The sequence below is a fragment of the Taurulus bubalis genome, assembly GCF_910589615.1.
Source record: "Taurulus bubalis genome assembly, chromosome: 1".
Lineage (NCBI taxonomy): Eukaryota > Metazoa > Chordata > Actinopteri > Perciformes > Cottidae > Taurulus > Taurulus bubalis.
The window spans coordinates 447,281-462,120 of NC_136589.1; the positions used below are offsets into that span (position 1 = coordinate 447,281).

The following is a 14,840-nucleotide window of genomic DNA, read 5'->3' on the forward strand; positions in this document are numbered from 1 at the left end:
TCAGGTGTGCCTGACCGCCCCGAGGAGCTCGAGGTCACCAAGGTCACCAAGGATTTGATCAGCGTCACCTGGAAGGCGCCCAAGTTTGACGGCGGCTCAGAGATCACTATGTACATCCTGGAGTCGCGTATGATCGGCAAAGACAAGTTCAGCAGAGTTACAAAGGAGAAGCTGATGGAGAGGAAGTACTCCTACGATGGCCTGAGGGAAGGAGACACCTACGAGCTCAGAGTCATTGCCGTCAACGAAGTGGGACCTAGCAAGCCGTCATTCTCCACCAAACCAATCACCTGCAGGGACGAACTGGGTGAGGACCAAACTAATGAGATTGATTGGCAGCAATTAGTTTGAGTTAATTTCTGTTAGAAATCTGTGAAACTAAACTTTGAAACATCTGTAGTTCAGGAATACGAGCTGATCGAAATGAATCAGTAACAGCTAAATGCAATACAGAGGTTTAGATGAATAGAAGAAGGAAGAGAATCCTCAGTGTTACCGCTTTGTCTGACTTTGTCCTCATCTTCCTATCTTTCAGAGCCGCCGACCATCGAGCTGGACTTCCGCGATACGATCATCATCCGCGTGGGTGAGAGCTGCCTGCTGCAGGGCCGCTACACCGGCAAACCGTCTCCGTCCATCTCGTGGTACCGAGACGACGAGGAGCTGAAGGCCGACAAACACGTCGTGTTCAAGAACACGCTGACCACCATGTCGCTCGGCCTGATGAAGGCGGGGCGCAAGCACAGCGGCCGATACGTGGTGGTGGTGGAGAACAGCACCGGATCCAGGAAGGGGGTCTGCAACATCACGGTTGTCGGTATGTCGGTGAAACTCTGGAGACAATTGAGGCTTATGAAAGCTACTAAAGCAACTCAATCGTTGAATTAGATGGGCAATTAAAGCGGTCCAGTCACAGACCCCTGAGGGACACCACAAAGAATGCTGCCATAAATTCACATTTTGTGGAACTGAATCAGAAAAGTCTAAGCTTTTAACTCTGGAGCTTCTGGTCAGGCTCTTATAGCTGCAGTAGAGTTGATATGATACCTGAGTTTCAGCATCCGTGCCAAAATGACACTACTGATTGTTGCAGGGATCGCTTGCTCACAACATCACAGATTCCTTATCTGTAGATTTATTTCACACTGACGTCATTGGTTTCATCTCTGTAGACCGCCCAACTCCTCCGGTTGGCCCAGTGGTGTTTGAGGAGGTGCACAGGGAGTTCATGGTGATCTCCTGGAAACCTCCTCTGGACAGTGGCGGCGTTGCCGTGTCCAACTACATCATCGAGAAGAGAGACACCAACAGAGAAGCCTGGACCACGGTGACGTCTGCCTCCACCAAGACCATATGCAAGGTTGGTCCAGATGGTCTTAATCTAAATATGTGGACCTGACCCCAAAAGACTTTTTTCCCAATTGTGCGGGTTTGAACTGTTGACATGTCATGTGTTTCTCTCAGATCCCCAAGCTAACGGAGGGCAGGGAGTACATCATGAGGATCTTTGCTGAGAACATGTACGGCATAAGTGACCCTCTGGAGTCCGAGGAGATGAGAGCCAAAGATCTCTTCAGTACGTTCTGCTCGAACCCTTCAGACACACGTTGTCTTGGTCATGTTTTAGTTCTCTTCCATGGAGCCTGAATTGAGCCCCGATAACCCAGTTCTTCTTCTGTGGCCCCCCTGCAGGAGTTCCCGAGGCCCCTGAGATGCCAACAGTCCGGGAGGTCTACGGCACCAATGCCCTGGTGCTGTGGAGCCGGCCTCGTGACGGCGGGAAGCCCATCATCAACTATGTCCTGGAGAAGAAGGAGCCCACTGCAAAGAGATGGTCCAGAGCCACCAGGGACCCGCTGTACCCAGCCACTCAGTACCGAGTCCAGGACTTGGTGGAGGGCTGTCAGTACGAGTTCAGGGTGATGGCTGAGAACGAGCTGGGAACCGGAGACCCCAGTGTCCCCTCCAAACCCATCCTCGCCAAAGATCCCATTGGTCAGTGCGACGCAAATTCATATTTGTCCATACAAAGATGAAACATTAGCCATTAGCAGTTTTAACTAGTATTTATTATATTTTATTATGTAATGACTATATAGCTTCATTAACAGCCATATTAGCTCATTCTTTTTTAAGTTAAAATGTATTTCTCACTGTTTACAATTGCACTACATACTAAATACTTTTTAGATATTCTAACCCTTAAATATCACCATACTATTTTACTATATAAAAAACTAAAGCAACACCCAACCTCTTAAGAATTGAAGGAGTCTTAAAACAATGCTTGTGTGGAGGTTTTCTACCTTTTATTGTATAGTTTCGGATGTGTTCCCTTCACAGTGCGGCCGAGCCCTCCAGTGACCCCTGAGGCCTACGATAAGACCAAGGACTCTGTCAGCCTGAAGTGGAAGTTGCCCCGTCATGACGGGAAAGGCCGGATCTTTGGCTACCTCGTCGAGTACCAGAAGCTCGGTGCTGTGGAATGGAGTCCGGCCAACGAGACCCCGGAACAGTGCCCAGACCTCCACTACGTGGCGACGGGCCTGGATGATGGACAGGAGTACACCTTTAGGATCTTCACCGTCAATGCCGCCGGCAAATCTGAGCCTGCATATGTGAAACAGAGCATCAAAGTCCATGACAGACTGGGTAAGGGATTCATTTACACCTCCTCCTTGTTGTTTCTCTATAACATGGCAACAGGTTTTTCAGAACAAATTCATTTTTAAGTTTAGTTTATCATTATTGAATTCGAAAAAAAAGACATAAACATCCCTAGAACTGGTAACACTTGCTATACCATCTTTACTGAAATACATTTTCCCCCCACAGAGGAGCCAGAGTTGCTTCTGGACGCCAACATGGCCCGTGACCACCTAGCCATGCTGGGCACCGACATCACCCTGAGTGCCACCATTAAGGGCGTACCAACGCCCACCGTCAGCTGGAAGAAGAATGACGGCGACGTTCCTTCTCATTGCACCGTCGCTGTCACCACGAGCAGTAGCAAAGTCTTCATCCCCAATAGCGTCCGGGCGGACTCCGGCAACTTCACCATCACGGTGGAGAATGCTGCAGGAAAGAAATCAGCAACCGTTGCTGTACTTGTTCTAAGTAAGTGAAACATCCACCGACACAAATAGGGGATTTGATCAGGCTTGTGCATAAGAAACAATTATTAAAGATTATATTTTAATTTAGAAAAGCTTAAATTTGACCCAAAATCTCTTTTGTTTACACCAGACAAGCCGTCTCCTCCCAGAGACCTGGTGATCTCTGAGGTGACCAGGGAGTCGGCTTACCTGACATGGAAGGTTCCCGAGGACAATGGTGGTGCCGTCATCTCCCACTACGTCGTGCATAAGAAGGACGTGGCCGCCGAGCAGTGGGTTCCCGTCTCTCCATCCAATAAGAAGCTGAGTCTGATGGCCATGTATTTGATGGAAGGAACCCAGTACCTGTTCAGGGTGGCTGCTGAGAACCAGTTTGGCAGGAGCGACTTTGTGACGATAAGGACACCCATTAAGGCTCTCGATCCTCTCTGTGAGTAAACGTCATCACTATGTTGCCTATTATTTAAAATAAAATAATGATTTTTCATAGTTTTGTGTAAATTGTGAATCTTCCCAATCCTGAAGGCTTCACTGTTGTTGGCAATGCACACTCTCATTCTGTAGTACACTTCCAACTAACATGGCTACATTGTTTTTATCCACTTTCTCACAACAAAACAAGGGAGCAGTAAGAAAGACTCTTTGGGTCTGAAATATGTCTATGCCATCTCATCTCCAAAAGTAAAATGATCAATAATCAGCAATAAATTGTTCTGTCCTGGATGTGTTTCAGATCCTCCTGGCCCACCCAAAAACCTGCACCACACTGATGCAGACAAGACAGAGGTGTGGTTGGAATGGGAGTGGCCCGACCGCACCGGTGGAAGTGAAATCACCGGCTTCATTGTGGAGCACCAGGAAGAGGGACAGACTGACTGGGTCATGTTCAAGACCGTCAGCAACAACCATGCCCACGTCACCCCTCTGGTGGAGGGAAAGACGTACCGCTTCAGGGTCAAGGCTCAGAACGCCATCGGTGTGAGCCGCCCTGATACCAGCGTCCCCGTCACCTGTCAGGAAAAGACATGTAGGAAACATTATTCTCATGGAGTTGTTTCTCATTGTAAATGCTGTTTCTGTTCTCATTCACAGGCCTGAATACATCTTAATTGTGTTATTGTTTTGTTCTCTTTCAGTGCTACCAACTATTGAAGTTGATGTGAAGCTTATTGAGGGTCTCATTGTCAAAGCTGGTACTGCTATTGCCCTTCCAGCCAAGATGACAGGCATTCCCATTCCTACTGCCAAATGGGTGACCGATGGCAAAGAAATCACATCTGAGGGCCGCCATCACATCGAGACAGCTGGACCCTCTACCATCCTCAGTATCCCCGAGTGCCAGAGAGGAGACACCGGAGAGTACATCCTCACCGTGGCCAATCCTGCAGGCAGCAAGACCGTTGCCCTGCATCTCACAGTGCTGGATATTCCAGGGCCGCCCATTGGACCCATCAATATATTGGAGGTTACCCCTGATCACATGATAATCCAATGGAGGGCACCCAAGGATGATGGTGGCACACCCATCACCAGCTACGTGGTGGAAAAGAAGGATGTGAAGAAGTCATGGGAGCCCTGGTCTGTTGTTAGCTCCAGCGGCACCAGCACCAAAGCCAAGGTGTCCAGGCTGGAGATGGGCCGTGAGTACGTTGTCCGCATCCGTGCAGAGAACAAGATTGGCATCGGCGCAGGGCTTGAGAGTCCTCCCACTATTGCCAAGCACATGTTTAACCCTCCTGGTCCACCAGGCCTGCCAGAGTGCTCTGATATCACTGAGAATGCTGTGACAGTGGAGTGGACCCTGCCTGACTATGATGGAGGCAGCCCCGTCAGTGGATATGTGATTGAACGCAGAGAAATGACAGGAAAGTGGATCCGTGTCAACAAAACTCCCGTGCTGGACCTCAGATACAGAGTCTCAGGCCTGTTTGAAGGCAACAGCTACGAGTTCAGAGTATTTGCTGAGAATGTTGCTGGTATCAGCGGGCCTTCTCCCACCTCTGACTCCATCAAGGCCACTCGTGCCATCACCAAACCCGGACCCCCTGGCAATCTGAAATTGAAGGACTGGAGCAAGTCTTATGCTGACATCTGTTGGACCAAGCCTACAAGAGACGGAGGCAGTCCTATTCTGGGCTATGTTGTTGAGGTTCAAAAGTCAGGATCCGCCCAGTATGACAGAATAAACAAGGACCTGATCAAGATGTGTGCCTTCAGAGTACAAGGCCTCATTGAAGGGATGGAGTACAGAATTCGCATCAGAGCCACTAACAAGGTTGGAGACAGTGAACCCAGGGACCTGGCTGAGACTATCTTAGCAAAGGACATCCTAGTGCCCCCTGAGGTTGTTGTCGACGCATCCTGCCGCGACTCTCTGACTGTCAGGGCAGGTCAGATCATAAGTTTGATCACAAGGGTGAAAGGCAGACCAGACCCAGAGATCACATGGACCAAGGATGCCAGAGCCATATCCCGGGACAAGCGCATTGAGATGAACAACAACTACCCTCTGTGTGAACTGGTCATCAGCGATGCAGTCAGGTCAGACTACGGTAAATATGCCATCAACGCCAAGAACAGCAGTGGACAGGCACAAGCCACCATTATTGTCAATGTCCTGGACACACCAGGGGCTTGCCAGAACCTGAAAGTGTCTTATGTGACCAAGAACTCCTGCATGGTTTCCTGGGAGAACCCTGAAGACAACGGAGGCACTGAGATCAACCAGTACATTATTGAGTGCCGTCAGCCAAGCCAGAGAGGATGGACTGTTGTGTCCAATGACTGCACCAAGCGATTAATAAAGGCCCCTCTTACTGAAGGCTGTGAGTACTTCTTCCGTGTCAGTGCAGAGAACAAGATTGGTGCTGGTCCAGCTACCGAGACCAAGAACCCGGTGCTGGCAGTTGATCCCATTGAGAAGCCTGGTGAACCCATTGACTTCCACATCTCTGAGATCGGCAAGACCTTCTGCTTCCTCAAATGGAGGAAGCCAGACTATGATGGAGGTAGTCGTAACCTGGCTTACCATGTTGAGAAGAAACCAAAGGAGGCTGAGGAGTGGGAGAGGCTTCATAAGGGTGCTATCAAGGAGACTTACTTCATGGCTGACAGGTGCATCGAAAACCAGATCTATCAATTCAGAGTTCAGACTAAGAATGAGGGAGGAGAGAGTAACTGGGTGACCACACCTGAAGTCCTGGTTAAGGAACAGCTTATAGAGCCTGAAGTCAAGATTAAACTGGATGGAACAATTGTGGTCAAGGCAGGAGACTCCATTCCTATTGAGGCAACAGTGAAGGGCAAACCCCAGCCTGATGTCAAATGGACCAGAGATGAGAGCACAAAGGAGATAAGGAAGGGCCCCAGGCATCAGCTCGAAACCGGTACTGACTTCTCAAAGCTGCTGATTACCGGCGCCAGGCGCACTGACAGTGGTAAATATGTTGTAACCGCCTCAAATAGTGCCGGAACCAGCTCTGCTCACGCTAAGGTCAATGTACTGGATAGACCCGGGCCCATCAGTGACCTCAAGGTGTCTGGTATAACCATCGACAGATGCCATTTGGCATGGGAAGTGCCAGAGGATGATGGTGGCTGCGATATCTACAACTACATCATTGAGAAATGTGAGACCAAGAGAGGAGTCTGGTCGGTCCACTCCAATGCTGTCATCACCAATAAAGCTAACGTCACCCGTCTCATTGAGGGCAATGAGTATATCTTCAGAGTTCGTGCTGAGAATAAGATGGGTCCTGGCCCTGCAGTGCAGAGTGAATCCATTGTTGCTGGCACCCAGTTCAGTGTACCTGATGCTCCTGAGGCACCAGAGGTCACCAAGATTGCCAAGGAAGAGATGACTGTGCAATGGTCAGAGCCTTCGAGAGATGGTGGAAAGCCAATCACAGGGTATCTGCTGGAGAAGAGGGAAGAGCACGCCGTTAGGTGGTCGCCTGTCAACAAGGATCCAATCCCTACAACTCGTTTCACAGTTACTGGACTCCTGCCCCTCCATGACTACCAGTACAGAGTCAAGGCTGTCAATGAAATTGGCAATGGAAGCCCAAGCAAGCCTTCACGTGCCATCACTGCCAAGGACACCGTTGGTATGTAACCAATAATACATTTTTCATTGTGTTCACATTGTTTGTAAAGAAATATAGCTCATGGTGGGATGCACCTAATCCAGGGATTCATCATCAAACATCTTTATGTCTTCTTACAGAGCCTCCTGCACCTCCTACCAACATGAAGGTCCTGGACAGCACCAAGTCCTCCATCACCCTGGGCTGGACCAAGCCTGTATCAGATGGTGGAGCTCCTCTCATTGGCTACGTTGTAGAGATGAGGGCGCAGGGAAGTGCCAAGAAAGGAGACGATGGTTGGAAGAGGTGCAACGTGGCAGCTCAGCTGATCGTGTGCGAGTTCACAGTCTCGAGTCTGAACAACGAGCTTGTGTATGAGTTCAGAGTGTCAGCTCAGAACCAGATGGGCATGAGCCTGCCCTGTGACCTGGAGGGTGGGGTGATCCCCAGGGAGATTCTAGGTGAGCACTTTGTTGAATTGTACTTCTATGATACTAGATGAGTTCACAGTGCAACACAATAACATGGGGAGGAACTAAGGATTAACATCAAGATGTGATCTGTAATTGCAAAATCAAGCTGACTCTTTGCTGATTATATTCCTTCCAACAGAGGCACCAGAGATTGACTTGGATGCAAGTTTGAAGCAGGGTCTGACGGTGAGAGCCGGCTGTCCCATCAGACTATGCGCCACCATCAGGGGTAGACCAGCTCCCCAGGTCACTTGGAGGAGGATGGGTATCGACAACGTGGTCAGGAAGGGAAAAGTCGACATTATTGACACCATGACGTTCCTGGTCATCCCCGACAGCACCCGCAATGACTCTGGCAAATACTGTCTGACGCTCCGCAGTCCTGCCGGAGAGAAGGCTGTGTTTGTCAGTGTGAAGGTTCTAGGTCAGTCCTGAGTTTCTTTTACTTATGCAGAAAAGTTCAACTGCGTAGCAGTAAATCACAACAAGTGCTGAAGTCAAACCAAAATCAAACAAAATCCAAATGTCATGATCTGTTTTTCCTGACAGACACTCCGGGACCCGTGATGAATCTTGAAGCGACCGACATCAAACAGACATCAGCGATGCTGTGCTGGAGCCCTCCAGAGGTCGATGGTGGCAGCGACGTCACTCACTACATTGTTGAGAAGCGCGAGATCGACCGCAAGACGTGGGCAACTGTCAAGGCCGAAGTGGAGAAGGATAAGATTCCCTTCAAAGTCAGCGGTCTCACGCCGGGCACCGAGTACTACTTCAGAGTCACGGCTGTCAATGAGTATGGTTCTGGAGTTCCTAAGGTGTCGCCCACTTCCTACATGGCCTCTGATCCTGTCAGTACGTATCATCTCTTAGTCACACAATGTGACAGCTCAGTTTACAGCCTTCCTCTTTTCATTTGTCATTAGAACCACTTGAACACACCTGTCTGTTTTACTTTTTCAGGCAAGCCCGATCCCTGTGAGAAGATCGAAGTTCTCGAGATCACCAAGAACAGTGCCGCAGTTGGCTGGGTGAAGCCCGCAAGAGATGGTGGTGCCAAGATTGATGGTTATGTCATAGAATACATTGAAGTCAAGCCTCCTCCAGAGCCTCCAGCACCTGTGGAGGTTTGTCTTCTGATCAAACAGATGTTTCTCTGACTGCTGCAATCATTTGTTGTTTTACATTTATAAAAATCTGTTCTGTTTTGTTATCGTACTGTAAGCATAGGATGCATGTGCTAAAAAAAACAACCCTCACTGCCAAGCTTATTTTCATATTATTGAGTACATTTTAAAGTTTTACTCTTCAACCATCAATTTTCCACAGGTTCCAGAGGGAGAGGAAGCTCCTCCACCACCACCTCCACCACCTGCAGTGGAAGAGGAGGATGCAGAACCTGAAAAGGAAGTGTGGAACTCCTACACCACAGTGAAAGGTTTGACGATCAGCATCAGCGGCCTGAAGGAGGGCAAGAGGTACAAGTTCAGAGTGGCTGCTAAGAACATCATGGGCCAGAGCTCGTTCACCGAGACCAGGCAGCCAATCGAGATCAAGGAACAGCTGAGTAAGTGATTACGTCAGATTAATAAAGAAAGATATAGTTTTCTCGTGATCAGGACTTCATTATTACTGGTTACTGTACTGGTGATACCAGTAGCATGCATTACAGTGATCTACAGGAATAACACTACATATGTACACTATTTATCATCTCAAAGCCACTCTCGGCTTGCCGAGATAATATTTCCAATCTAACGAGTCAAATTGTCCACCCCTGCAGTGGAACCAAAGATCGTCATGCCAGAGACAGTGAGCGCCAGAGCCGGAGCCAAGCTCAGAGTGGAGGCGCTGGTTTCTGGAAAACCCACCCCGGCCTGCAAGTGGATGCGTGGTGAGGACGCGGTGGTCCCGTCCAGCCGGCTGGCCGTGCACCAGTCTGGCAGCATGGTGGTCCTGATCATCAAAGACGTGTCGAGGTCCGACAGCGGAGAGTACAGCCTGGTGGCTGAGAACAGCTCCTCAAGGGTGGTTGAGTCCCTGAAGATGGTCATTCGAGGTCAGTGTTACCCACAATTGGATAATATGGCGAAAATGAAAAAAGTTAGAGGATAAAATTACCGACAAAATGACTTGGCATGATGGAGATTGCGCATGTTTAAATCAAACTTTTCTGTGTGTCAGACATCCCCGGCGCTCCCGAAGCCCCCGTAGAGATCAGCGACATTGACGCTGACGCCTGCTCCCTGTCCTGGAACAAACCATTGGAGGACGGAGGCAGCAATATCACCAACTATGTGGTGGAGAAATGTGATGTCACGAGAGGTGACTGGGTGACGGCAACCTCTTCTGGTCAGAAAACCAGTTGCAGGCTCGGGAAACTCATCCCTGGGAAGGAGTATGTGTTCCGTATCCGCGCTGAGAACCGCTTCGGGGTGTCAGACCCTGTTCAGTCCGAGAGGATGGTTGCAAAGTTCCCCTTCGGTAAGTGAAATATGTCACCACTGAGGTCCTGGATTAGCTTCAGATGTAAGCATCTGGCTAAAGTTGACAGGTTTATCAAGTTAACATTGAAGACAATATTCTGTTTTTTTGTCACCAGATGTCCCGAGTGAGCCCCTCAGCTGCCGTATAAACAAGACCAACAAGGACTGCATGTTCGTTGCCTGGGATAAGCCAGAGAGCGACGGCGGCAGTCCCATCACAGGTTACTACATCGAGCGTAAGGAGAGGAACAGCCTGCTGTGGGTGAAGGCCAACGACAACGTCGTACGCACCACCGAGTATCCATGTGCCGGCCTCATCGAGGGCCTGGAATACACTTTCAGAGTGTCCGCCATCAACCGTGCTGGCCAGGGCAAACCAAGCAAGAAGACTGACTTTGTCACGGCGAGAACGCCTGTTGGTATGTTTGCCACCTCTACAACACCACCTACATAAAATGCTTTATTTTAATAATTGAATCCTGTTTCCTTACTTATGCACATTTGATTATTTGTTTAACAGATACTCCAGGTAAACCTGAGATCCTGGATGTAACCAAGAACTCCGTCACTCTGGTTTGGACCCGTCCCAAGAACGACGGCGGTAGCAAGATCGTTGGCTACTACGTGGAGGCCATGCGGGTGCCAGGAGACACCTGGATACGCTGCAACACCAGCAGCCAGAATGTCCCAAGAGAGGAGTATACAGTGACTGGTCTGGAAAGAGACCTGCAGTACCAGTTCAGAGTCATCGCCAAAACCGCTGTCAATATGAGCAAACCCTCTGAGCCCACAGACCCTGTGTTGGTCTGTGCCGAGAATGGTGAGAGGTTTTGATGTGACCCTCCTGACCAGGCTGATTAACCAGTCACTACAATAACAACATTACCATAAGCATGTTACTTTAAAACTGAAACCTAGAGATTCCCTCACAGATCCAAGTCTTAACACTTCTTTATATCGTCTCTATAAACACAGTTCCTCCGAGGGTGGAGCTCAACGCTAAGATGCAGAAAGGTTTGAAGGTGAAGGCCGGATCCACAATCCTCCTCGAGGCTGAGGTGTTCGGTAAGCCGATGCCCAGAGTGACGTGGAAGAGAGCTGATGACAACCTGAAATCAGGTGAAGGCCAGATACTCAGCCACGAGAGGAATCACTTCCAGCTGGAGATGACGGAAGTCACCAAGGAGCACACAGAAACCTACGTCATCCTGGCCGAGAACGCTAGCGGCTCCAAGACTGCCGAAATCCAGGTCAACGTCCTGGGTGAGTCATCGTGTCTTTAGACATGTCTGTTGAAACTCTACCAGTACATACGTTAAAGTATGGTAATGTATTTGTATTAGCTGTATTCACATTAATTCATGATGTGCACACGGCTTCACCATCAACACGTTGTGCTCAGTTGGGTGATATTTCATTATCTCCTTAGACGTGCCCGGCCCTCCTGCCAGTGCCAAATGCATTGAGGTGTTTGCCACCAGTATCAAGATGTCCTGGGAGCCTCCTCTGAAGGACGGTGGCGCTCCCATCAACAACTACATTTTGGATAAGCGTGAGACCAGCAGAGCTAACTGGGCCCAGGTCTCCGCCAAGATCAAAGGCAATGGCCTTGAGTTCAATGTGGAGAAGCTGATTGAAGGTCGCGAGTACCAGTTCCGAATCCGTGCTGAGAACACATGGGGAGTCGGAGACGCCCTCATCACCAACCCTGTCGTTGCCAAGAACCCATTCAGTAAGTCATTACCAGCATTTTCTCTGGGTATTGCATTGCAACATCAATGATAGTCAAGAATGTTATAAATCAGTATGCCAGTTTAAACTGGGTCTCATACTGTGATATAAGTTTGACAAACCAAACCAGCTTACTGTAACGCATTACCTCATCACAACGAGCGCAGACCTGGTTGCTTATTTCAAACTTGAAATACTGATTTTCATATCTAAACTGAAACCTAAACTGTGGTGTCTCTTCCAGCTGTCCCTGGCCCTTGCGAGGCCCCAGTGATCACCAATGTGAGCAAAGATCGTATGACAGTGAGTTGGAAGGAGCCTGCCGATGATGGAAAGTCCACCATCCTGGGTTACATGCTGGAAAAGAAAGAGACCAAGGAGATAAACTGGACCAAGCTGACCCGGAAGCCCATGACAGAGAGGAGCCTGGAGGTCACAGGCCTCACAGAGGGAGCCGAGTACGAGTTCAGAGTCAGTGCCGTCAACGTGGCAGGAGTGGGCAAGCCCAGCGAGCCCTCTGCTGGTACCACGGCACAGAATCCTATCAGTGAGTCCTGTAGTAATATGGAATGTGTAATAGTAATATGTGTTGTTGCTCACAGAGAGCAAAGGTCCTCTGAATGTAAACCAACCTGTGTAAATGTGCTCTTCCCCAGCTCCCCCTGGCCCTGTTGTGAACCCCAGTGTGACAGACACAACCAACAGCACCATCAGCCTCAGCTGGACCGCCCCGGCCAACAATGGTGGAAGCCCCATCATTGGATACTTGGTGGAAAACAAGAAGACCGACACCACAGACTGGATCCGCTGCAACGTCCCCAGGAGCCTGCAGGACACCAGCTACATCATCCAGAACCTCATCCACAAGGCCGAGTACCAGTGCCGCATCACTGCCGTCAACAAGGTTGGCTTCAGCGAGCCAGTTGAAGTCCCCGGCAAGCATGTTGCCAAAAACATCATCAGTACGTATGACTTCAATTTCTTGAACTGCATTTATTTTTAAGACATAACAAGGTATACAATATACCTGTTTTTATCTAAAACTGGCCCAGACCTGGGTTTGAATCAAAAGGTCCTCCTGTATTTCAATTAACAACGTATATATTCCTGAGCAAAGCATTGTATTCTAATAATGTGTTTATTATAAAAGGGCACTCAATGAGCGTTTTTTTGCTTCATTTGCATGTAGAATATGAGGCTTTCACAGATAAGATAACAATAAGAACCTTACCTGACACTCAAAAACTATCCCTGTGTGTTCCTGCAGTCGCTCCAGAGGCGGAGCTGAGTGCGGAGCTGAAGGAAGGCCTGGAGCTGCGTGCCGGTGCCACCATGAGGCTGCATGCCATCATCAAGGGCAGTCCCATTCCCAAGAGCACCTGGGCAAAGATGAACACCAACCTCAAGGACCGTCAGGGCGCGGTCATTAAATACACCAGCACTGACGCCCTTGTGGTGGTGGAGAATGTCAACAGATACGATGCTGGCAAATACATTCTGAACCTCGAGTGCTTGGCTGGCGTAAAGATGTACACCGTTGTTGTCAAGGTTATTGGTGAGTGAAGGACTTTCCTTGTTTATTCACTAAGTGAATGCATTCATCATTGAGACTGACTGACACTCAGGTTTCGGTCCATATGGGACACTGTTGACGTGATGTTGTACCTCTCCAGATACCCCTGGCCCACCAGTCAACCTCACGGTGAAGGAGTCAAACAAAGACAGCGCCTCCATCTACTGGGACGCTCCTCTGCTTAACGGTGGCTTTGAAGTCACTCACTACATCGTGGAGAAGCGTGACACTGAGAGGAAGGCCTGGTCCATCATCTCCAACAACTGCACCAAGACATTGTTCAAGGTGCCAGACCTGGACGCCGGGCGGTCCTACTGTTTCAGAGTGTCGGCGGTTAACGAGCTCGGTGCTGGAGAGAGCTGTGAGACCGCTGACTCAGTCAAAGCGTCTGGTGGGTTGAACGATAGCAGATTTTGTGCTTCTCTCCTGTTTTGTTCTTCCAAATATCATACTCACTGCGCTCATTTTCACTGTTCCAGAGGAGCCTGGGCCTGTCATAGACTTCAAGACTCTGCTGGTCACCAAGTACTCTTGCACTCTGAGCTGGAAAAAACCCCTCACCGATGGAGGCAGCCGCATCGTCTGCTACGTGCTGGAGGTTCTCAATGGTGACGACAAGTACAAGGAGCTGATGAGGTCCAAGAACATGCAGTACAGCGCCAAGGACCTAGTGGAGGGAAAAGAGTACACCTACCAAGTCAAGGCCGTGAACGACTCAGGAGAGAGCGCCGCCAAGGAGCTGAAGGTGGTCGCCAAAGACCAGATCAGTAAGTGACCGTCCAGATTCATTAAAGTTACAGAGAAATAACTATTGAGGAATTGTTAAATGGTTCTCAATTCTTAATTCAGAACATAGAGATTTCCTCCAAGCGGCTCTCAACATGGCAAAGGCTGAGCCAGTGAACAGCTAACAGTGTTTACCTGAGCGGGAACCAGAGGGGGGGGGGCTACGCTTCTATAGCGACGTCGTCGATCGGGAGGATTACTCCTCTCTATGTACACATAGATCATAGTTGTTTGATGAGATGTTAATTATGTAAATATTGTTTCGAGAACCTTTTCATGTAACGTTTTGAAATACTCTCTGCAGTTCCTCCCAGTTGTGACTTGAGGGAGCTGCCCGACATGTGCTACATTGCCAAGGAGGGCAGCATCGTCCGTCTGAAGATCCCGATCATCGGCAAACCCACTCCCAAGGTCTCCTGGAAGAAGGGAGATGAGGAGAACCTGACCGACACCGGCCGAGTGTGCGCAGAGTCTTCTGCAGTCAACACCACCCTCCTGATCAGAGACTGCCAGAGGAGCGATGCTTCCAAGTACACCATCACCCTGAGGAACAGCGCTGGAAGCAAGGAGTCCACTATCTTCATTAGGTA

At 49.4% G+C, this 14,840-nt stretch overlaps 1 protein-coding gene across 1 annotated transcript in view; it reads left to right on the forward strand.

The window, feature by feature from the left end:
- Nucleotides 1-14,840, forward strand: part of LOC306741702 (titin-like) — a gene marked incomplete at its 5' end in the record, with an annotated part of 162,411 nt that overhangs the window by 100,000 nt on the left and 47,571 nt on the right. Inside the window, 27 exons of the mRNA XM_079224017.1 lie at nt 5-307; nt 536-817; nt 1,173-1,360; nt 1,465-1,576; nt 1,693-1,995; nt 2,344-2,652; nt 2,836-3,117; nt 3,247-3,546; nt 3,850-4,143; nt 4,253-7,222; nt 7,342-7,662; nt 7,814-8,098; nt 8,224-8,529; nt 8,638-8,801; nt 9,004-9,241; nt 9,458-9,733; nt 9,859-10,158; nt 10,277-10,579; nt 10,681-10,980; nt 11,136-11,423; nt 11,590-11,892; nt 12,136-12,438; nt 12,548-12,853; nt 13,159-13,446; nt 13,565-13,855; nt 13,944-14,231; nt 14,555-14,837. Of these exons, the coding sequence (XP_079080143.1) occupies nt 5-307; nt 536-817; nt 1,173-1,360; nt 1,465-1,576; nt 1,693-1,995; nt 2,344-2,652; nt 2,836-3,117; nt 3,247-3,546; nt 3,850-4,143; nt 4,253-7,222; nt 7,342-7,662; nt 7,814-8,098; nt 8,224-8,529; nt 8,638-8,801; nt 9,004-9,241; nt 9,458-9,733; nt 9,859-10,158; nt 10,277-10,579; nt 10,681-10,980; nt 11,136-11,423; nt 11,590-11,892; nt 12,136-12,438; nt 12,548-12,853; nt 13,159-13,446; nt 13,565-13,855; nt 13,944-14,231; nt 14,555-14,837 (10,186 nt within the window). The remainder of the gene's footprint in view (nt 1-4; nt 308-535; nt 818-1,172; nt 1,361-1,464; nt 1,577-1,692; nt 1,996-2,343; nt 2,653-2,835; nt 3,118-3,246; nt 3,547-3,849; nt 4,144-4,252; nt 7,223-7,341; nt 7,663-7,813; nt 8,099-8,223; nt 8,530-8,637; nt 8,802-9,003; nt 9,242-9,457; nt 9,734-9,858; nt 10,159-10,276; nt 10,580-10,680; nt 10,981-11,135; nt 11,424-11,589; nt 11,893-12,135; nt 12,439-12,547; nt 12,854-13,158; nt 13,447-13,564; nt 13,856-13,943; nt 14,232-14,554; nt 14,838-14,840) is intronic.